The sequence below is a fragment of the Psammomys obesus genome, unplaced genomic scaffold (assembly GCF_907164565.1).
Source record: "Psammomys obesus unplaced genomic scaffold, mPsaObe1.curated_primary_1811, whole genome shotgun sequence".
NCBI lineage: Eukaryota > Metazoa > Chordata > Mammalia > Rodentia > Muridae > Psammomys > Psammomys obesus.
Genome location: NW_026592439.1, coordinates 851781 through 874586, shown reverse-complemented (window position 1 = coordinate 874586; position 22806 = coordinate 851781). Strand labels below are relative to the sequence as shown.

Genomic DNA, 22806 nt, shown 5'->3' with positions numbered 1-22806 from the left:
TTGTCTTGGTCCTGCTTTCTACTTTCTCTAATTCCCCTTGCAGGGTTTCCTTCTTTGGTGTCTCTTCCTCTGCTCTCTCACCTTCTTGTAGGTCTTGAGGAGGAAGAGCTTCCTTCTCTCTGGCCCTTCATTCCCTCTGAGTCTTAGGGACTCCAGTTTTCTCCTTTGCTGGCTCCTACGCCATGAGGCCAAAAGGAAGAGCCAGACAGTTTCCCTTAGTGCTAAGAGAAGTGTGGCCTGATGCATGTAATTAAGCCTCATTCCTGGGTGTTTTAAGACACCATCCTCCGAGCCCACACTGAACCCACCCACAAGGAACCCCAAGTCCCCCACCCTGCACTGTGACAGCTCTCCTTTGTTGACAGTTTGCTCTGAATGCCACATCCTAACTGTGTGGCCTCAGACAGAACGGCTAACTTTTGAAAGCCTCACCTGTTACACTGGCGATCGGCCCCACCTCTTAGGTTTACGAGGACCACATGAAATAATCTGGGAAGAGTGTGTTCCTCAGTGCCTGGTGCAGGGGAAAAGACTCACTAATCCTGGCTGTTGTGGCCACGGATGTATTAAGGATGAGGGCTGGGCCGTAGGGCAAGGGAGTGGAAGGAGGCTTTACTGTGCTTTTCTCTCGCAGGCCACAGTCCACTTTCTGCCAGGTGCTGTGTGAAACACGGGGGATGGAGGGGGGGGAAGATGACACCGTTGGCAGGGTAAACGTGCTTGGACACGTCGATCCCCTTAACCCTCCTCGTGCCGTATGGAGGTGTATTCTGCAGGCCCTTGCGGCATAGAGTTTGGTTCAGAGGTGGAGTCTTGGGCAAGGTGCCTGAAGGAGATGTGTTGGACACTGGGTTTTTAGAAGTTGCCACGGAATGAACTTCCTTGAAGAGAATGGAGTTCGGCACACAGGCAGTACTGTTCGGCCATGTGTGTCTGGTTGTGGAGCGTTTGCGCTAGCCCTTCGAGGACCGCAGACACATTGGACTGTTGTTGCCAGGGCGCTGCTGTTTAGTCCCACCTTCCCCCACGCCACGCACACACCTGCTTTCTGTTCTGTGTGAAGTTACCTGTTCTGGCTCTCCCCTCTAAATGTCATCATTTTATGTCTGGCTTCCTCTCAGATTGTTTGCTAGGCTCATTCATCACCCCTTTCTATGGCTCAGTAATATTCTACTGCATGTGTATTCCTTAGCCGAGCCCACTCATTTATTTACTTATTTTGGGACAAGGTCTTGCTTCTTATCTTTGGCTGGCCTGGAGCTCACTGTATAGACTGGGCTGGCCTGGAGCTCGTAGAGATCTGCCTGTCTCTCTGGCTCCTGAGTGCAGGAATTCAAGTCCTGCTCCAGCACACCTGGCCCTTCTTAACCATTTGTTTTAGAGGCCAGGAAGACAAGGGAGAGAACTGACGGGCTTGTTGGTTGAGGCTGAGCATGAGCAAGAAGGTGAGTGGGAAGTTTGCTACTCCTGGGATGCTGAAGTATGAAGCAGAGATTTGGCCTCAGTTTCCCTAGCTATAAAAACAAAATTAACGATCCCTTTCCTTTCCTGTGCTGTGGTGTTTGTTGGTGGAGGTGGAGGCATCAGGGAGAGGAGAGGCTGGGATCCTCCTCTGTCAGTATGTATGTATGTATGTATGTATGTATGTATGTATGTATGTATGTATGTATGTATGTATTTATTTTTAAACCTTCCCTTTCCTCCTCTTGGAAGGTCCCACCTGTGCGCTGTGTGTGTTTGTACTCTTATCCCCATGTGATTCATCTTCCTGCTTTGCCTCCAATCAGCTTCTTCTCCCTCCCAGTTGACCTGAGACCTGAGACCTCTCACTCTCTACAGGTGGGTGATCCTCTGCTCCATGTGATGTTCATGGCCTCCCTCTCCTGTTTGTCCTTCGACAGCCCTTTTGTCAGCTTCTCTGCTGTGATCTGGATAGAACTGCAGTGTGCCATGCAGAATCTTTGCATCCCTCTCCCCCCCCTTGGTACAGAGTGGGAGGCAGAGGCCTCTCTGGTGGGGCCCGTTGGAAATGAGCTGTTGCGGTGCCAGTCTTATGCCCCTGGCAAGGTTGGTAATTACAGACAAGACAGCTGGGAATGGGTTTGGGAAAAAGCGAGCTTGGAATCAGCAGAACTAGGGCTATCCTGGTAATCAGGGTGGGGCCCTGCGAGGGGAGACTGGGCAGTGTCTGGGGGCTGGGTTGGGGCAGGAAGCTTGGGGCCTCCTTCCCCTGCCCATCAGTGAATAGCTAGGATAAGAGCCTGGAAAAGAGTGGGAAGCCATTGCATCCTAGGCCTGACCTCACTGAGGAAGAGGGAGGAGACAAGAGAAGATGGGGGACCTAAGAGCTCCTGAAAAAAATGTATCAGTGTGGGGTTAATCCCTGACCCATAATCATGGGGTGAGCCACCTCTGCTGCCAAAGATGAGCCCTCCTTATTCTGGGTGGAATCTACTTTTTATAATGAGGCTCTAGGAAAAGAAGTGGAAGGACTGACTGTGCAGGCCCTAAAAGAGCTGGGAAACCAACATTTACTGAGCATCAGTTTTTAATCTGTCCTTCTGTTTATCCATCCATCCATCCACGTATGTATGTGTCTATCCATCCATCCATGTATCTATGTGTCTATGTATGTATGTATGTATGTATGTATGTATGTATGTATGTATGTATGTATGTATCTGTCTATCTATTTACCCACCCATCTATCCATCTACCTACCTACCTTTTTTTTTTTTTTTTTTAGGCAGGGTCTCACTGTGTGTCTCTGACTGGCCAGGAACTTGCTTTGTATACCAGGTTGGCCTCAAACTCACAGAGACCTGTCTAACTCAGGCTCTCAAGTGCTGGGGTCACAAAGGCACGTGGCTATTGCACCCAGCCTTGTTAAGCATCTTGTATGCTACAGCTCCTGTGACTTTCTGATCATACAGTATGATACAGACAACTGTTGTCCCCATTTTACAGACAGGAAAATAAATTCAGAGAAGGCAAGAAAGTCTTCAAAGATGGTGTAGCTCCTAAAGGCTGTTTTGGTCTCTGTGATTTCTTTGCTTTTCAGTTTTCCTTTTCCCAAAGCACTCTCTTCATCTTTCCCTGCTGTCCCCCCAATTCTCTGTGATTGCACATTCTTGGCTTTAATCTTGAATGTGACTAACTCCTCTTCCGCCTTCCGCCTTAGAAAGCTAACCTGAGTCCGTATTCTCCTGATGAGTAGAGACAGCTACCTCTAAGGGTGAGAACCAGATGGGGTCTTATGGAGGAGCCAGTCTTTCTCAAGGAGGAGCACCTCATTGTCTAGGCCACGGCAGGGCTCCTGTTGGAGCTGAAGCCCTTCCTTTCTGTGTGGAGTCTTGTGTGGAGAGGGACCTGGCCATCACTGTCGTGGGATTTTTCCCCGAAGTCCTATCTGTAGTACCTCAAGTTCTGCTCTCACCAGTGCCTGGCTTCCCTAGCCTGGATGGAAGGTGGGAGGGGGTTTGTGAATGGGGGCTCTGGCTTTTTAGGGGAAAGGAGGAGGTCAGACAGAAACAGGTGCTGAGCCTGAGGTGTGATGTGGTAACTCTGAAAACCAGCCAAGTGTGAACAGAAATGCGTACTTTGTCACCTGCTTTACTCCAGGAATGGAAGTGGCAGATATAAGGATGGGGGAGTTGATCTTCGGAAAGAAAGTGAGAGGCTCGGGTGAGGGGGCCGGGTGTTGTCAGGAGGGAGGAGGCTGGTTGGAACTCTGGGCCTTTTTGGCCTTCTTAGTGTTCCTCGATGTGAGTGTCCCTGGGCTGAGGTAGGTGGAGGAGGTTTCATGAAGAAATCCAGGCCTGCCCCTGCCCTCCCCGCTCCCCACACACATTGCGTCTCACACTTTGAGGCTCACTCTACTGCTTCCCCATACAATCCAGCCTTCACCCACAGTGTCCCATATGTCTTTCTTCCCCCACACTCCTTCCCCACATCTCAGCTCTCCTGGTCCACATTGCCAGCCTGAGGTTGGCTGACTTCCTCTTCCTAAATAACTCTTGCCTCGAGGCAGGGTCTGGGTGAGGAGGCTTTGAGGTCTCTTGGGGTCAGGTTGAGGCTTACTTAGGACAGGGAGGCATTTTGTTTGAGTGTGTGCAGGAAGCGGGCCTGTGGGTCAGCACATCTCCCCTACTTTCTGTTGTCCTTTTCCGTTTGTTTTCCTCTTCCACACCTCACCTGATACGTGGGGAGGGGCCTCTTGTGCCACAGCCTGGGAGGCAGCAGCCCAAAGCCCTGTGGGTGGTGAAAATGAAATGGAGCGTCCTGGCATTTCAGTCCTGGTTGCCTCTACAAAGTTCTGTGTCCTTTCTCCTCTCCCTATAGCCTCCGCCTGGGAAAGATGCCAAAGGGAATATTCATCCTGTCCAAGACTGACCAGGGATGGGTCTAGGGGAAACTAGAGGTTGGGATGCTATGGGTTGTGTGTGAGCATGCGTGTGGGTGCTGGATTGGGGGCAGGGACTTCGAGAGCCGGATTGGGGGTGGGGGTGCCAGCAGAGAGCGGAACAGGTCGCTACAGAACCTGCCTAGCCAGGGTGGGTGGAGCTGGGTGGGGCAGGCAGGAACCATTCCAGGTTTCAGAGGGGAACTAGAATGTATGCGCACGTGTATGTGTGTCAGTCTTTCGGTGTCTGGATTTGGAGGGTACCCCCTCCCTCCCCGCTTTCCACTGAGGGAGCTTCCCAGAAGGTGGAAAGGGGTGTGGCTCTGCTTTCTAGCTCCTTTCTAGTGAGTATCAGGTACCCTGGGAGGAGCCCATTTGTAGGCTCTTCCCCTGCTGCTCCTCCCTTCCCCTGCTAGGAGAAGGATCCTGCTCCCACCCCGGGGCTGTGAGGATGGTGAGCTCATGTCTGGCCCTCCTAGGAGAGTGCTTGGTTAGCAGTATGGGGGTGGGGCGCCTGGTGCCAGCTCCTGGGCATCTGGTCTTGCAGCCTTCCCACTGGGCTCCCTGAGGTCCAGCTGCCTTCTTTGGCCTCTTGGGTCTCACTAGAGTCACTGGGTCTTTTCTGAGGGTACAAGAGTGAGTCTGGGAACCCTTTTATAGGCTAAGGTGGTCGTGGTCCTTGCCCATTCTGTACCTTGGTTCTTTCTGTGATAGGAAGGGTCTAGCATGAGCCCCTTGGGATGAGTGGTTTGGCCACGTCCAAGGCTGGATGGGATTGAATGGAGTGTTAGAGTTCTTTGGAGGGGCGGTTGAGTACAGGGCTGCCCTGTCTGGAGTTGGATTATTTGGTATTGGGCTTAGGTCTGCCTGTCGCTTGTGGGGGAAGGGTCAGGGCAGGAGTCAGCAAGTCCTCCTCTCTCCTCAGCTTCTTGTAGAGTTGTTGGAAGAACCAGAGCCAGAGGGTTGCTTGCAGAAGCATCTGCTTGCCTTCAGGAGATCCCCTGAGACCCAAGTGCTAGCAAAGTTTTCCAAGCAGTAAGAGTCCAGAAAGGGCTGTCATGGAAGTAGTGACCACTGACCAGCCATTAGCTTCCCTTCTCTGGTCCTTACTTTACTGTCTGTAGAGTTGGGCGAGTCAGTCCACCGTCTCCCATCTAGGGAGAGAGAAGGGCAGAATCAGAGAGCGTCGCCACTTTCTTTAGAGATCTAAGTTAGGTGTCTGTATTTTCACTCAAATCAAAAGCTTTGAGTCTCCATTATTGCCTGATAAGGCCACCTGGTTGGACTCATCTCTGAAACTCAGGGAACAGTAGTTAGGCCAAATGCTAATAACCCTTTGCACCTTTGCTCTACTTCTTGCTGATCAGCCTTATGACTAGGTGCTCTGCCCCTGGGCGGATAGCTAAGTACCCTCCAACCCCTTCAAAGCAGGCAATCGGCGCTTGCGAGTGCAACTTGGGAGTCACTTAGCTAACCATGGGTTGTGGTGCAGAAGTCGGGGCAGGTCAGATGCCGTGAGATCCTGGTTCTTGTGGAAGAATCAGAGGGTTGTAAAGGCAAGGGTCCACAGGTGGTTGCTCCTTCAGGAGGGCTCCAAAGGAATAACTGTGCCCAGGCAGGATTACCCTTCCAGGTCCCTGGCAGAGAAGAGGAAATACGGCCTACCAGAGACAGAGCCTGGTCAAAACAGAACTTTTAGCTTCTTGTTCACTTTCCCACCTTCATCTTTTTCTGGCCAAAGTCTTCTCTCATATGAAACCCAGGTACCTCTGTTCCACAGGACCGCTACTTCCAGCCCTGTCGTATTGGTAGAGATGAAGAAGAGTTACCCCTTCTGAGGTGTACACTTATGATGTGTCCCTTTCCTCCTTTCTCCTCTGGCCGAGTTACCCTGGCTTTTGCTTCTTCCCAGATACATCCTTGTTGTGTTCTGCCTCATGACCACATCCCAGGTCTGAAGATATTGTAGGGCTAGAGCAGTGGCAAAAGAAGATAGTGACCACAGGCTCCTATGCCTGGTTGTCCTCAGTGCCTGTGGGGTATGTGTTTGTGTGCAAGCACAAACACTTGACTGTCAACTCGGCTGCTCCTATGAGTGGCGAATGGGGAAGGGTCAGTTGGTCCTGGTCCAAATTTACCCAGCACCCCTGTTACCCACATACCATATACCCCAGGGCCTTGCTCTCTCTGCCTCTTGCCAGGTTTTCAGTTTATATTTTCTAGAGGCCTCCAATTGTTTCCTGAAGAAACCAGATCCCATGCTTAGACAAAAGCTGGGGCTGCCAGAGGAGAAACCCCATTCTCTCCCCCTCTATCCCATTCCCCCACCTCTATAACCTTTCTCGCTTTGGATGCTGGGTATGGGTTCCAGGACCTGGCTGCCATCACCTAGGCAACAGGGGGCTTTGGTTGCTATGGCGATCAATGTGGGAGAAGCTGGGCAGCCGGGACAAAAGCCCCCACATTCCCTTCAGCCCTCCTCCCAATTCCCTTGGGATGATACTGAGACACATTCCATTAATTTTGTTTCTGAAAGGCCTTTGGAGGGGAGAAGGGTCTCCTTTCTGTGCCGGGGCGCTCTCTGCTCTCCCTCTCTCCTCTTTGGCCTCCTTTTAACCCCAGATAATCCATGGCTGGTTTGAGCAGGGGACTCAGTGCCTGTGTGTGTGTTGAGGAGTGGGGGGTGAGTTAAAAAACAGTGGGGCATATTCCCTTTCTACAGCGTCAGCCCCTTAGCTGGGTGCAGCTCTCTGCCCTGTGCCAAGCCCAGACTTCTCCTCCTGTCTCCTCATCGCTCTGACATTTCTACTTGTTGATCTCATCTAGTGATTCCCCTCCCCCACCTTGTTTCCTGGGAATGCTGCCCACCCGGGAGACCCTCCAAATCTGATCCTTGAGACTGATTAAGTAAGGGGAACTTCTGCCCATCTCTTTGCCTACCTTTCATCCCTTCCCATCGCTGGGATTAGCTCCCTTGGGTACCCAGAGGGGACAGAAGGCAAAGGCTTCAGAAGTTGTGGTGCTTTGTGGGCCCCTGTGTTTGGTGGGTGAGGGTGGAGCATGTTTTGCTGCGTTTTGGACCCCCCTCTGTATGCCAAGGCTGTGGGGTCTGTCTTTTGCTGGGGAGGAAGGTGGGGCCCCTCCCAGCCTAAGTAGCTGGGAACAAAGAGTCGAGAGATGACCGGCACCCTGTCTGGCTGGAGATTTATCTGCAGGGGAAACAGAGTAGCTTCACCTCACCTCTGGGTGTGTTTGAAGTAGTGGGTCTGGGTGGGGTGCCGCACTGTCGAGTTCTTTATTTAGCCCTACAATTTATTTATAACACCGCCTTCCCTAGTTTCAGAGGAAGTGGTTGGGGACTGGAGTTTGAGAGCTTATTAATTGCTTAACTATTAGTAGCTGTGCAGCCTATGAAAGCACTTCTTTCATCCCTGCAGTCCTTGTAGCTACTCCACGAAGGAGGTGTCCTCATCTCTTGTTTTACTGAAAGGCCCACCAGGCACAGCAGGGTCAGTAACTTACCCGTCGGCACACAGCTCGGCGATGGGAGGGCCAGGTTTTAAACCCGGATCTTTGTGTACATCCCGGGCTCCTTTTGCTGTTGGCTCTGTGCAGGCATTTGGGATGAGGATGAGGAAGGAGAGGGCTCTAGTGTCTGGATCCAATCCACAGCACTTCCTTTGCCATTCTGCCTCATCGCCCCCCCCCCCCCCTGTAATCCGTCAGTCTCGGAGCCTCCTGGCCCAGTTCAGTTTTTAAGAGGAGAACTAGAAAGAATAGGTGGGAACCACATCAAAAGTATTGCAGCTGCAGCGTCTGAACCCCGTACGGAGGAGTAAACCAGTAGAGTGGGTTCCCAGGGGAAGGGTTGAGGAGCCCGGTGTGTCATTTGCAGACAGAGGGATGAACATGGGACAAGCCCTGTTTGTGGCCCTGCTTTATCAAGGTTCAGGTTTGAGCTGAAGTCTATCTGTCCCCAAAGTATGTCTCTGTCACATGTTGTTGCTTTGATGGGGGGGGCAGTATTGAAATCACTGGCTCACGGATTGCCTCCATGTGGCTCTGTTAGGAGGAGAAATGAATAGATTTCACATTGATTCTTATCTCCCCTCAATGGCAGTTTCCCTGAGAGTCAGGCAGGCATATTCATTTACTGGGTGGGTATCAGTTACTTTCCCTGTGTCCACAGGATGCAAATATGTATCACTCATTCTGCTCATTCTCCAACTGTTGGCGGGTTAACGTAGCTGGAGAAAAGGTAACTTCACAAAGCAGGTCTGTTTCAGTGCTTAACATGATGAACTCCTCAGCAGCGTAGGGCCTGGTTGTGTTTATTCCTCCCTGCAAATCCACTTGTCTTGACAGTACACTCTGCCGGCCTCTGGTCTCTCCTCAGTCTCTTTGCTTGCCCTCCCCCGCCCCCCAACATGTGCAGTTTGGAGTTCTTGCATCCATTCTCCTGAGCTCAGGGCAGTGTCTCTGCATGATGCCCATACCTCCAGTTCCGACTGAAGCTCCTTGGATGCCTAGCTGCCCATTCCTCACAGCCATGAGCTCTGTGAATAAGGAACAGTAGTCACAGCCCTCTCCCACAAGCTTGCTCTTCCTCACACATGGTTCTCCCTAAACTCCATCCTCCCAAACTCGCTTCTTTTAATGCTCTGCCTTACCAGAGGCTCAGCATCTTCTCCCTTGCTCACGCTAGTTTTGTTTTTGTTTTTCCCAAGACAGGGTTTCTCTGTGTAGCTTTGGCTGTCCTGGACTCGGATTTGTAGATCAGGATGGCCTTGAACTCCCAGAGATCTGCCTGCCTGTGCCACTGCTGGGACTACAGAGGTGTGCCACCATGTCTAGCTCAAGATAGGTATTTTTATTTTGATACGTTTTACTTATTTTTGTGGGCTTGACTGGGTGTTTTTGATGTTTCTTGTCCCACTCCCCTGAGTCAGCCCTTCATCAGGTCTAGTTTTCTGTGAGTCTATTTCTTACCTCTTCCTGGGTTCTAGTGGCCAAGTCTTCCTGCTATAGGACCATCTTACTGATCTCCCCATTTCTGCTTTTTCTTTTTTCCAACTCAATTCTACACAGCTAAAGAGGCTTCTTGATGACCTGCAAATAAAAGCAGAACTCTCTGCATGGCTCCTGCTGCTTCAGCCACTCTCTCTCTCTCTCTCTCTCTCTCTCTCTCTCTCTCTCTCGTCCGTCCTCAGCTTTGTTTTTTGTTGTTCCCTAAATGCATGGAGCCACTTCTTGACGTGGCCTTCCATGGTGTCATGTCATCTCTTCCCTTCCTCGGGCGTTTTCTTCCTTTCTTGGGCATGTTCAAGGCTTCCAGACCTTCAGTTTAAAGTATGACCATGGGGTTCGGGAAGCTCAGTGTTAGAGTGCTTGCTTAGGTTCAGTCCCTGATCCTTTTGTCTGTGGTCTTGTAACCTCTTGTTCGTTTTCTTCCCCCACACCGACATGGCTGCTTGTATTTATAGGCGTAGTGGTTTAGTGTACATCTTCCCCCAGACCATAAACTCAGAGTCAGTTATACCTTAGTATCGAGAAAAGAGCGAAGCGTGTGGAGTGGGGGGGGGGGGCGGGGGGGGAGTTAGGTTTGCTTGGTCAGGGAGTGAAGGCAGGAGGTGCTCTAGGGCATGGCAATGACTTAAGTCCTGTTGCCATCGTCAGTGGAGAAGATGAGCCTGGTTGCTAGAGTAGCTGGAGCTTCTGGGAGAGTTGGGGCTAGCCTCTGAAGGATGATGGGTGGCACTTGGAAAATTGGGGAGGAGATACCATCCTCTTCTACAGAGTTAGATGTGCAGTGTGGACGGAGGAGGCTGCCGGCCAGCCTAAGTAGAGATGGTCTTTCGTCTTGCTTGTCCTGGGGCTTTAGGCTATTGGAGGATGCTTCTATTTGTTTTTTACTCCACCATGCTGTCAATCTCCACCTCCATCCATTCATCAATGAGAGAGAGAGATTATGCTAGAAAGCCTAGCGTGTAGGTATGTGCATGTGTCTCTAGGTCTCGTTTTCCTGATGGAGAATAGGAAAGTGGTGCCTTGATTCTTCGTAATGGGGTGCTCAAGTTGGGTTATTATATCTTTCTTGCTGGAGCCCATGACAGCATCTTTCTCAGCCCTGAATACTCGGCACGCTGGGTGGAGGGTCTTTCTAGCTGGCAGAGCAGCAGGAGCTAAGCCCATTGGACAGAACAGGAACCAGGAATGAGGTATCCTCAGGGAGTGGCTGGGCTTACCTGAGCTTCTGCTGGCATTTGGGGATAGTTTTTCCCCTGTGTCCTGACCTACAGGGATCCTGAGCTACCCCCTAAGCCACTGCTTTATCTTCTCAGGGAGCTGTCGCTTGAATTTCTCTGAGATAAGCCCACTCGTCCAGCAAAATAGAGTCCCTCAGGGCGACGGTTGACTTCCTAAAGGTGCCTCTTGGCCTGAAGAAGCCTGTGCTGAAGGAGGTGGCTGTGGGGCCCCCCAAGAGGCCCCAGCCCGCGGCCCTGGAGCGCTACAAGGCACGGCGTTCAGACGCCATGGACACTGAGTCCCAGTACTCGGGTTATTCCTACAAGTCGGGCCACTCCCGCAGCTCCCGAAAGCACAGGTGGGCACGGCTAGAGTGGCGGAGAGAGATCAGGCTGGTGGTGAGGTGGTGTATGCTGAGGTGGGGCTGGTTGGGGCCTGCTGAAGGGACCTTGATCCCCTCTTGACCGTTTTGTTCCTGTTTCTCTGGTTTCCTGCTGCAGAGACCGCCGGGACCGACACCGCTCTAAGAGCCGGGATGGGAGCCGAGGAGATAAATCCGTGACGATCCAGGCTCCAGGAGAACCCCTGCTGGACAATGAGTCCACCAGGGGGGATGAGCGGGTGAGCATCGGGGATAAAGTGGTTTAGATCAGACATTGTCTGATGCCTTGGGGCAGGTGGACTCTCCATGAGGCAGGGGAAAGACAGATAGATACCTGGTCTCCTAGGACAGATCCAAGATCCAAAAGGATATCTTTTTGTTTGTCTTTCAAGACAGGATTTCAAGACAGGATGTAACACAGACTGGTCTTAGTTTTTGTTGTTTTGGTGTGTTGCTTGTTTGTTTTTGTTGTGAGACGGGGTTTCGCAGTGTAGCTCTTGCTGGCATCAAACTCACAGAGAACTGCCTGCTCCTGCCTCCCGAGCTCTGGATTCAAAAGTGTGTGCCACTATGCCTGGCCCCCTAGATTGGCTTAAAAACAAAACAAAACAAAACAAAACAAAACCCCCCAAAACCAGAATTCTCCTCTCCTGAGTCCCAAATGAAGGGATTACAGATGTGCACTACTGTGCCTTCTTTTTTGTTTAGTGTTTCAAGGTGGGGCCTTGTTGCAGTGGAATTCAGGGAATTTCAATGGAAACCCTTTTGGAGGTGGTAGTTTCTACCTGATCTCAAGAGGCAGAGGTAGTTTAGCTGAGTAAGGAGAAATGTCCTTGTTACTCCAAAGCTCCCGTCAGCCAGTCAGGCTGCTGCAGGAGGAGTTAAAAGGGCAGCAGCGGTGGTGGGTGGTGGTGGGTAGCCCACAGGTTCCCTAAAGTTTCAGACGTACTATGCCCTCTGCTGTTAGCTTGTGGAACAGCATCACATAGGTCCTAGGGAAAAGGGGTTTGGGAAGAGTTGATGGAGATGAAGTCCGAGAGAAATGAGGCTGCACAGTTAAAGAGGTTACCGTGAAAAAGAATTCTTCAGGACAGTGAACATTTGTTTCTGTCCTAACCTCTGGTCCATTGCACTCGCTGAGGAGAGAGGACAGTAGGCAGAACACTGGAATTTAGGAGGGACGGGATTTGCAGTGACATGAGATTGCTCGTCTTATTATTCCTGTTCTTTTTCTTGGGAAATAACTTAGGCAATGGAGACTCTTAGCTTCTTGTTCTTGTGTGTGCGTGTGTCTGACGTTGGGAACTCTTTCCTTTCCGTGATACCAGGCCTCATGGATTTTTGAAGTGACCTTGAGATATGATTAGCTCACCTGCTATTTGGTGGGGTTCCCTAGGCCTTGATTTTGAGAGGGTAGGTAGTGTATCTGAGGTCACTGGGTGAGGGCATGGTTTCAACCCCACAGCTGACAGCGGCCAGCTCTTCAGCTTTCTATATTCAGCTCAGAATTCTTCTCCCTTCCTTGGGAGAGGAGATTCCTCAGCTCTCTAGGTCACTGGCTCTTCTAGGCCACCTCCTCCTCCACCGCACTGCATGGCTCATCATGTAGCTTGCTCCCCCTGGGTTTTTAGGGTAGGACTCTGTACGTCCATGCTGGAGGTGAACTGTGAAGTCCTGGTGGTGTTGGGACTTCTCTGTGGGATGGTGTGGGATGGCCACTGCAGAGAAAGAGCTTTGAGCAGACCACACTCTCTGGGGGAGTGGGGGAGCCCAGCCTTCCCATGCTGCCTCCACAGATCCTATACCATGTCATTTAGATGACCACCCACCAGAGGTAGCTTTATAGAGACTCATGGTGACCCTGAGTCTGCATAGTACTTCCCATATCCTATTTAGATCATTCACTGGTCTTCCTGTCCCCTGTTCTCCCCTAATGAGAACACTGCAGCAGCTCCTCGTGGTTGGAAGATAGATGATTTTTTTTTTCTTTTTAAAGGCAAGGTGTCATGTAGCTTAGGCTAGCCTTGAAGTTACTAATGTAACTGAGGATGGCTTTGAACCTCTGATCTTTCTTCCTCCACCTCCCAAGTGCTAGGATTACAGACACCATACACTGCCTCCGTGATCCGCCTGCTTCAGCCTCCTGTGTGCTGGGATTAGAGTCACACATTACCTCGCTTGGCTGCAATGTCTGTTTCTTAGCCTGGCATTGTCACCTAGACTGCCCTGGTGGCTTTGACTTCCCCTTCCTAGCCACTCTGCTCTTTGCCCCTGCGCTTGCCGGCTCTCTCATTCTTCAGGGTGCCTTGGTTCATGAATCTGTCTCTCTTTGGTTTCTGCTGAGATCACGGACTTCTGCAAAAGCTGGAAGAAGCTTAGGAGAGCCCTTCTAAAACGTGAATGTTGGAACAGTTCGTGGGCATCTTGAATAAATGCAGATTGTGGCTTGGTAGATGTGGGGGTGTGGGCCTCTAGTTCTGCATTTCTCACATGCTCCCAGGTGATTTCCACCCTGCTGGCCCATGGGGGCACGCATTCTAACTAGCGGACCATAGAGACCATTTAGTCCAGAGTTCCCAGTCTTGGCTGAACATTATAATCATCTTGGGAGCTTTTTTTTTTTTTTTTTTTAAAAAAAAGGTTGACAATCAGATTTCACTTTGCATAATTGGTATGTTTTCCAAGCTCCCTAAGGTGATTCTAATGTGTGCAGCTGGGGTTGGGAATCACTAATTCAGATGAGCTTTTGCATGTCACCAGCTGCTGGGGGTCGGCTCGGGTCCTGTCACTCTCTGGAAGCTGCCTGTTTTGTGCCTGGCAATTCTGCCCCTGGGTCGTGGTCACTGCCCGAGCGATTCCCTTGGCAATTGTCCTGTGCTCTGTTTTTCGGGGGTCATCGCTGCACGTGGTGGTGTTTTCCTCCCTGATCTCCGTGCAGCTCCCCAGGGACTTGGGTTTTAAATTGCAATTTCTGCAGCGATAAGACGGGCACTCGGCGAAGCTCAGCGAAGCTCGGTAACTTCTCTGATGATTGCTTATTTGTTGGTTTCTCCTGTCTCTCCTGTCTCCATTCCCATGCACTCCTCCTCTGTCTCCTGCTCATCCTTTCCTCTTCATCCCCTTCCTGACTGCAGGATGACAACTGGGGAGAAACAACAACCGTCGTCACAGGCACATCTGAGCACAGCATCTCCCACGATGACCTCACACGCATCGCCAAGGACATGGAGGACAGTGTCCCCCTGGATTGTTCGCGACACCTGGGTGTGGCAGCGGGGGCCACTCTGGCACTGCTGTCTTTCCTCACCCCGCTGGCCTTCCTGCTGCTGCCCCCACTGCTGTGGCGGGAGGAGCTGGAGCCGTGTGGGACGGCCTGCGAGGGTCTCTTCATCTCTGTGGCCTTCAAGCTGCTCATCCTGCTGCTGGGCAGTTGGGCTCTGTTCTTCCGCCGGCCCAAGGCCTCCCTGCCCCGGGTCTTCGTGTTACGTGCCCTGCTCATGGTGCTCGTGTTCCTGCTGGTCATCTCCTACTGGCTCTTTTACGGTGTGCGCATCTTGGATGCCCGGGAGCGCAGCTACCAGGGCGTGGTTCAGTTTGCCGTCTCCCTAGTGGATGCCCTGCTCTTCGTGCACTATCTGGCTGTCGTCCTGCTGGAGCTGCGTCAGCTCCAGCCCCAGTTCACGCTCAAGGTCGTGCGGTCCACAGATGGGGCCAGCCGCTTCTACAATGTCGGCCATCTCAGGTATGGGCGCACGTCAGTAAGTGGGACCTGTAGGGGACAAAGACGAGACCTGAAAGGGTTGGGGCTGGGGAGGGAAGGGAAGGGTGTGACGGTAGGGATAATAAGCGATAAACTAGTGGGGCTGGGAGGAAGGGAGTTTGCACATAGTAAGAGTTCAGTGATATTTTCAGCCTCACTGCAAGGTCATGTGTGTAGGATTGTGGGCAAGATGGTAGTGGGAGTCATGAATTGGGAGCGGTTAAACAATTCAAAACCAGGTGTCTGAGAGGAGGATGGACCAAAGAGGAGAGAGTTATGGGGAATAAACAGAGGGTTTTTCATCTTTTCTTGGAGGCACGGTTTCTCCAGGAGTAGTCAGTATATGTTACTTAAGAGGAGCTGGTCAGAGGATGGACTGCCAGTGGAGAGACAGGAAGTCAGCTCCCACCAGCCTTGTGGGCAGGCTGGCCCCCTCCTTTCTCAGGTGGCTCCTTCCAGGTTCTATCAGAAACCTTGGGAACATGGGGATGAGGAGACCTTTGCCTGGGGCCCATTTAATCCTGGCTTCAGCGTGGTGGGAAATGACTAGCAGACCCAGCCTTGGGAAAGGTTAGGGGCCTGGTAAGTATAGACCTCAGGCTTGAGCCAGGCCTCCTGGAAGCAGCTTGTCCCTGTCATATGTCCTCTCCAGCCCTGCCGACCTGCCCTGATGTGTCCCTTCCCCTGCACCCCTTGTCTGTCCCTCCACCCTCCCCCTCCTGCCGTCTCCCCCAACAGCATCCAGCGAGTGGCAGTGTGGATCCTGGAGAAGTATTACCATGACTTCCCTGTCTACAACCCCGCCCTCCTCAACCTGCCCAAGTCCGTCCTGGCCAAGAAAGTGTCTGGCTTCAAGGTGTATTCTCTCGGAGAGGGTGAGCGGCCCTGCTCCTCCACCCCTCCCGGCCTCTTCCTAAGCAGGACTCCAAGCTACTTCCCTTGCCTTTTCCTTTCTCTGGCCTGTGTCCCAGCCCCCTCTGTTCTGTCATTTCCCTTGACTTCAGGTAGCTGGTCTTAGTGGCTGATCCTTTTTACCCTCTGGTTTAGCTCCTGTGTCTGCTCAAAGCCCTGGTCTCCACCCTTCGACCCTGTGCTGCAAAACCTCCCGCACCAGGAGGCATATATGCAGGACTCCTGCCTTTCCGATGCCTTTCTGGTTGCTTTCCTGCAGTTTCTCCCAGAGGTGGCCAGGAGGGCTGGGACTGGGAGGCATTGCTGGGTGGTGGGGACACATCCAGGTTTCCCGAGTTCCAACAGAGCTCAGAGGCTACATTCTTTTTTTTTCTGACCATCTCCTCTGTCCCGATCCTGTGCAGAAAACAGCACCAATAACTCCACCGGCCAGTCAAGGGCTGTGATTGCGGCAGCGGCGCGGAGGCGGGACAACAGCCACAACGAATACTACTACGAGGAAGCTGAGCATGAGCGCAGAGTGCGCAAGCGCAGGGCCAGGTGGGTACTGGCTGTGCGAGTTCGGGGCGGAGTTCCAAGAGTGGTGTGAGTGGGATGAGCTGGGGCACGGAAGCCCAGGAGGCCCCTGTACCTGCTGGAAAGAGAGCAGTGATGAGGTAGGGTTTGAATACTCATCGCCTAGTGCTTCCACGACTGATTTCCACAGACCCGGCAGCTGTAAAACAACACATTTGCTGCTGTGTTCCATGGAGCAGGTTCAGGCTTCCTGGACCATCTGCTTGGACTTTGGAGACTAAAATCTGTGCAACTCTCTCATCTGAGCCTGGGCTTCTCCTCCAAGCTTCCTGGCTTTTGATGGATTCATTTTCGTGTCATGCCACGCCACAGTTTTCATCGTGGTAGTCGGCTTTTTCTAACAGGAGCCAGCGCTTTCTGACTTTTGGCACCTATAGAGAAGACTGGTTTTCAGGTCCAACAGGATAATTAGAGAGAGAGAGAGAGAGCGTGCGCATGCATGCATGCAGAGGACGGAGGACAACCTCAGGTGTCATCAGCTTTGTTTTTTGAGATGCTCTCTTCATTGCCCTGGAGCTCACCAATTAGGTTAGACTAAGCTGGTGGTCACCAGGTCCCAGGGATATGCTTGTCTCTGCTTCCCTAGTGTTAGGATTAAAAACACAGGCCATTATACTTGGAATTTTTATTTTTATTTTTTGAGATTGGATTTTACTCTGTAGCCCTGTCTGGAACATACTGTGTAAATCAGTCTGGTCTCAAACTGCTGCGTATATTCTCCCGCCCTAATCAGGTGTCAGCTGGGCTATTGTGGCTAAATAGAAATGCCATTTCTAGGGCCAGGAGCCCTGCCGAGCCCCATGACATGAGTTCAATCCCCAGAATCCGTATGTGGGAAAGAGAGAAGGGACTCCTCGAACCCCCACAGAGGGCGTGTGCATGCCTCCAATTAATACTACTACTACTAATAATAGTAATGAGTCATTCCCCTTTGCTCATACCTACGAATTTTTTGCATAGCGTAGTGTGGTGTGGAGTCTTTTCCTAGGGTCTTGGCCTTTTCTGTACCATAGTTCCTAGGTGTCTTTCTGTGTTTGATATTAGCACATTCACTTTAAGTCCCTAATCTGATTCTACTGAGTCTAACTATTTCTTGTCGCCTGTGAGGAAAGTACCTCGCGTCTCCTAATCCTCAGGCACTTGGCTCCACATGGGCTTCTGTTACTTCAGGGAGAGCACAGAGGCCTGACCTTGCTCTGGCTGCGGCAGCCCAGGGCGGAGGGGTAGAGGGTAGGGTGAGCAGTGGGCATCTGGTCCAGATTCTGCCTGTCCCCCAGGCTCGTGGTGGCTGTGGAGGAGGCCTTCACTCACATCAAGCGGCTGCAGGAAGAGGAGCAGAAGAACCCCCGGGAAGTGATGGACCCCCGGGAAGCAGCCCAAGCCATCTTTGCGTCCATGGCCCGCGCCATGCAGAAGTACCTCCGGACCACCAAGCAGCAGCCTTACCATACGATGGAGAGCATCCTGCAGCACCTGGAGTTTTGCATCACCCACGACATGACGCCCAAGGTAGGCCCGCTGCTTCACACCTTCCTCTGTGCCCGGCTCCTAGACCCTTTTGCTCATGACCGTTTTCCCTTGTTCTCACCTCACTCTTCCCTCCCCTTGCCTCTTCATCTCTTCTTTCTAGTCTCTTTTCTTGTCTCTACTCCATCCATCTTGTCAGTGTGGAGTTGGGGAGGCAAGGGTAGGCTTCTGAACTGTCTGGGGGAATGTCAGAGGCCTGTTTCCCCATCTTTACAAGGCTCTAGAATTCCCACATTCCAAGTCTCATCTTTACCCCCAAAGTAAGCTTTTGCCCATGCTTACCTCAGCCCAGCTGCCAGCTTCCTAGAATGGCTGTCTCGAAGCCTTTGGTGAGTGTGTGATAAACAGGTTCTACTTTGGGGCTGGGAAAGTAGCTCAGAGCTGGATCAGGCCCGAGTTCTTAATTTCAGTTACCAGCAAAACATGCACACACATGCACACACATGCACACACACGCACACACACATACACATACCTATACACACATGCATACACACACACTTTCACATGAATCTTTTCCTTGGCTCACTTCCTTCCTAGTGCAGACTTACATGGCTCTAATCATATCAGCTGTACGGAAGGAAAGGAAGAAGGAAGGAAGAATGAGGTTCGAGTTGCCTTGGGCACAGCCTAAGGCAAGGAACAGAGTGACGGATAGGGGTGAATTCCGGTCCTGACTGGAGCCATATCATGTCTGTGCGTGTTATCATCCCCATCTGTCCGTTAGGCTTCTCTCTGCTCTTGCATTTGAAGATACTAGTTCATTCTAGCATAAGCTCAGAAATATCCTAGCTATCTTTGAAAGCTGTGTTCCACGGGATGAAGGATGGGTGGATGGCAGAGATGCCTAGACAGTGTTTTCTTCCCTCCTCAGGCCTTCCTGGAGCGATATTTGGCAGCTGGACCTACCATCCAGTATCACAAGGAACGTTGGCTGGCCAAACAGTGGACATTGGTGAGCGAGGAGCCGGTGACCAATGGGCTCAAGGATGGCATCGTTTTCCTCTTGAAACGCCAGGACTTCAGCCTGGTAGTGAGCACCAAGAAGGTGCCATTCTTCAAACTCTCTGAGGAATTTGTGGATCCCAAGTCACATAAGTTCGTCATGCGGCTTCAGTCGGAGACCTCTGTGTGACTTTGCAACAGCAGGGGCCGGGGGGAGTGTGGGGGTTCCTGCAGAGTGGGAATGGCTGGCTTCTCTAGCCCTGTCACATTTCTGCCATCCTACTTCCTCTTGCTCTTGCTTTTGTTTTGCTTTGTTTCGTTTTTTTTGTTTTTACTTGAATTAACTTATCCTGTCCCCAGTCTCCACCCCTCTTCCTCTGTTTTCCCCCTGTAAATCTGGAGAGACCACCTTGCTTTAACAATACCTGGGAACTGCCCTGCCCCCCAATTTTGTATCACTCCAGGCCCTGCAGGAAACAGTGCCTCGTACCCCGCTCTTCCCCCAAATGTCCCCTGGATGGAAGTCCCTTCGGAAAGGGCATAGGGCCTTCCTGATTGTACCCTTGCCTCCTGAGCGCCCACTCACAAGCCTGCATTCTTAGATCTGCGCTCTCTAGTAGCTCCCGATAGAGTTTCTTTGGGGGGGGGGCATAGCTCTGACCCCAGAGAACCATGGTGCCAAATTGCTGTGGGACAGCAGCTAACCCTCTGCCCTGTCCCCACCCATAGCCCTGGCTCCCTGGGCAAGGGTGCAGCTGTGACAGTCCTGGGGTTAGGATTCTTCCTCCAGTGTTACCTGCTTCCCACTGCTCCAGCTGTGCTTCCTGGTCCACACAGACACACAGACACACACACACACACACACACACACACACACACACAGAACAAGGGGGAGTGCCATCTTCTACCCAGGAGTCTTCACTGCTGTTTCTGACTTGTATGGTCACGTGACCATAGGTAAAGTGAAGTGGAACCTCTCTGATCGCTTTATCAGGGCTGTTGGGGAGGTCCCATGTGTCTTTCTTGGATAACTCCTGAGAGGAAGGGCAGGATAGACCTGAGGTTGGAGAGACCCTTGTCACTGACCCCTGTCCCTCTGAGCCGTTCCTTCCGGCCCTTCCCTGTGAAGGATGCATGTAGACTTCTGTAAGGACCCTGGTATGCAGACCCTGACCAACCTGTGGTCTAAGACAGTTTTCTTTTCTGCACCAGCTACCCCAGTCCTGCTGACTTCCAGCTCCTGTGGCCTCATCTCTGAGGGGAGGGGCCAGCAGCTCCTTCTCATCCCCTGCCTTAAGTCCGGTTCTGTGCCTCAGGGGTCTCTTTTCCATGGCCTTCCAGGGTCCCATCCTCTTCTCTCCCTGCCTCACTGATGAGGGTGAGGGACCAGGATTACTGCCTTTTGTGGCTATTAGCTCCTCACCCCCATTTTAACTAACATAGCGGTTTGCAACCGAATCTGAGTCTCAGTCATTTAAAGCTCATTTGGAGCAGGATTCACTTAACCCTCTACTCGATGTTTTCAGAGCAAATTTGAGCTTTTCAATCAGACACCTTTACCACAAGGAATAGAAATTGGAAATAGCCGCACATCCTTCCGGGATCCACGTGGGGATGGTTCTGATGGCTGGGGTGGAGCAATGCCCCTGGGCCACTTCTCTAAACAACTCCCAAAGCCCCCCCCGCACAGGCCCCGAACTCACTCCCCTGGAAATTTTGCTGGTACTTGGCTGTGCAAAAAGCACACAGTGAGACGAGGTACCCACTGATCTCACTGAGGCTGTGGGATCCAAAATGGGAGCCTACCCACCACTTGCTAAGGAGCTGGTCCATTAGTGCTTGCTTTGTACCCATAGGAACGGTCTTTGGGATTGACTTAACGCAGGGGCCTCACGGGGTTAGCTTAGGGCTGTGGTAGAGGTGCCTGGGTCGAAGATGCCCTTGAGGCATGGGACGGTATCTTTTCTTAAAATAAAATAAATCAGGTTTCAGAGGAGAATCTTTTGGGTCACATAAATACCTCACTGTCCTGGAAAGCAGGGCCTGGATGGTGATTGGGGTTTGTTGCCTTTGTGGGCAAGGATGGGTTGTGGTGTTGGTTTTAGCAGAGGGTGGGGGTGGGCAGAAGGAAAATATTTGGGGTCTTAGTTGATGCCTATGGTTAGGGGCACGGGAGTGTTTATTTTAAGAACCTGCCATGTTTTTTAATCACTGTGATACTTCCATTCCTTTTTCCTAAAACAAAAAGAAAGAGTTTCCCCGACTCTCTTGTCTAAGCACTAAGGGCTGTGACTAAGAATGGTAGCATTTTGGTCCTTCGTGTCAAAACTGTGGTATCTTCGTCTGCTTCGGTTGTTATTATTTTTTAAAGTGTCAGGATGAATTGTCAAGTGTATGGCTCTCTGTGTGTGTGTGTGTGTGTGTGTGTGAGTGTGTGTGTCTTTTGCTTCTCCAGAATGGGAAGTTGTCTTCACTCTGTGAACTGCTAAGGGGTGGGCAGTTGACTCAGTCCCTCTGAGAGGTTTCCCTCAACCCATTCTGTCCCACCATTCACTTGGTTTCTCATTCTTCCACTGTGGGAATGCGGCTCCCCAGCCCGACGCTCTCACCATAGGGGATGCTGTGCTGGGCTACTCCAGTGCCCTCACTGCTCTGGCCGTGTGGCATCCCAGCTTGCCCCCACTGCACAACTTGTCATGACCTCGGAGCGCTTAGCTCTCTTCCCTCCACACCAGGACACCGTGCCTCAGTCCTTCACCTACCTCGCCACTCTCACGCTCCCCATTGGTCCCTTCCAGCGTTCTCCTAAATTTGTGTTTTTATTTATGTCCCTCCAGTCTCTCGCTTCTTCCCACCTCCTTCCATCTCTGCCCCGATGCTTTTGCTCCCAGCCAGCCACAACATTCCCACTCTAAACCCTGCTTTAATAAAGGCATTGAGGTGGGATTCTCCAGAGAGCCTCACTCCGGATGTCTGTTTCCCAGGGTTTGTGTTTTCCCTGTTGGTTGGGCCTAGCTCTGCCTTGTCCCTTCCTGGTGTCTGTCGGTCTCTTCTGTCCTCTGTTCTCCCCGTGGGGCAGCATCTACTGATGGGTTCCGTTCTGATGTGTGATTGTTGTAATTTGTTCTTCTGTGTGCAAAAGGAAGGGGCTTCTTGAATCTCTTCCAAGTGAGATTGTAAATGTAGAATTTTCCATTGTTGGATCTAGATTTTTTTTTTTAATTCCTTTTTCTTCCCCCTTTCATTTTCTTCTTTCTCTCTTTTTTATTTTTTTAATCTTTTTATCTTTTTGGGCTTTTTTTTTTTTTTTCAGAGCTGAGACCTTGTGCATGCATGTAGAAAATTGTAAAATGTAAATTTTTTTTAATATATAAAAAGCTTGTTTTTACAGTTTGCAGTGGATTAAACATTATGGCATAGGGATTTTTTTCTTAAACATAGGAACTAAAACTGTACAAAAATTTTTTTTATATAAAATAAAGACATTTGACTTTTGTGAGGGTTATTCTTGTTGCTTTTCTTTTCTCAAAGTGGGAGCTAAAGGTGGTCAAGGAAGAGAGAATATGTGTGTGGGCAGTAGGGGGCAGTGTGAGCCTTGTCATGCCATGGCTCCAGGCAGTGTGGAGACCGAGAGAAAATAAGAAACTGTTTGCTGTTGGCCCTGATTCTGAGGTGAGGGAGCTGTGGTCTACCCAGGGGTGGTCGTCAGGATGAGGACTCAGGGATTACTTTCAGCCCGTGTTTTTCCTAGTAAGTCTGTGGGTATGGCCTCCATGTGTTGGAAGGGAGTGGGTTGTCCAAACCAGAGATGCTGACACGATAGCCCCTCACGTCTTATTTATAAAAATCCCCAAACTTTACCTCTGGTTTTACATTTATTTTTAAAAGATGAGATTCTGGGGCTGGTGAGCTGGCTCGGTGTTCAGAGGACTTGTTGCTGTTACTGAAGTCCCCAATTCAGTTCCCAGCACCTACTAGGCCCTGACTCATAAACACCTGTAACTCCAGATGCAGGTGATCTGGCGCCCTCTTCTGGCCTCTGTGTGTATCTATATA

At 51.3% G+C, this 22806-nt stretch overlaps 1 protein-coding gene across 1 annotated transcript; it reads left to right on the top strand.

Moving 5' to 3' along the window:
• Positions 1-1796: 1796 nt before the first annotated feature.
• On the top strand, positions 1797-22245 carry Vangl2 (VANGL planar cell polarity protein 2). Its single transcript, XM_055613326.1, has 8 exons — positions 1797-1839; positions 10744-11006; positions 11149-11269; positions 14165-14772; positions 15529-15665; positions 16107-16242; positions 17556-17787; positions 18680-22245. The coding sequence occupies exons 2-8, from the start codon at positions 10936-10938 to the stop codon at positions 18938-18940; spliced, it is 1566 nt and encodes a 521-aa protein (XP_055469301.1). The 5' UTR covers positions 1797-1839; positions 10744-10935; the 3' UTR covers positions 18941-22245.
• The last annotated feature ends 561 nt before the right edge of the window (positions 22246-22806 follow it).

Excerpts from the sequence above, each read along its gene's own strand:
- Vangl2 (XM_055613326.1), top strand. The coding sequence starts at position 10,936 with ATGGACACTGAGTCCCAGTACTCGGGTTATTCCTACAAGTCGGGCCAC. Across the intron at positions 11,007-11,148 it reads CGCAGCTCCCGAAAGCACAG|AGACCGCCGGGACCGACACC; the intron begins GTGGGCACGGCT and ends TTCCTGCTGCAG. Across the intron at positions 17,788-18,679 it reads CCCACGACATGACGCCCAAG|GCCTTCCTGGAGCGATATTT; the intron begins GTAGGCCCGCTG and ends TTCCCTCCTCAG.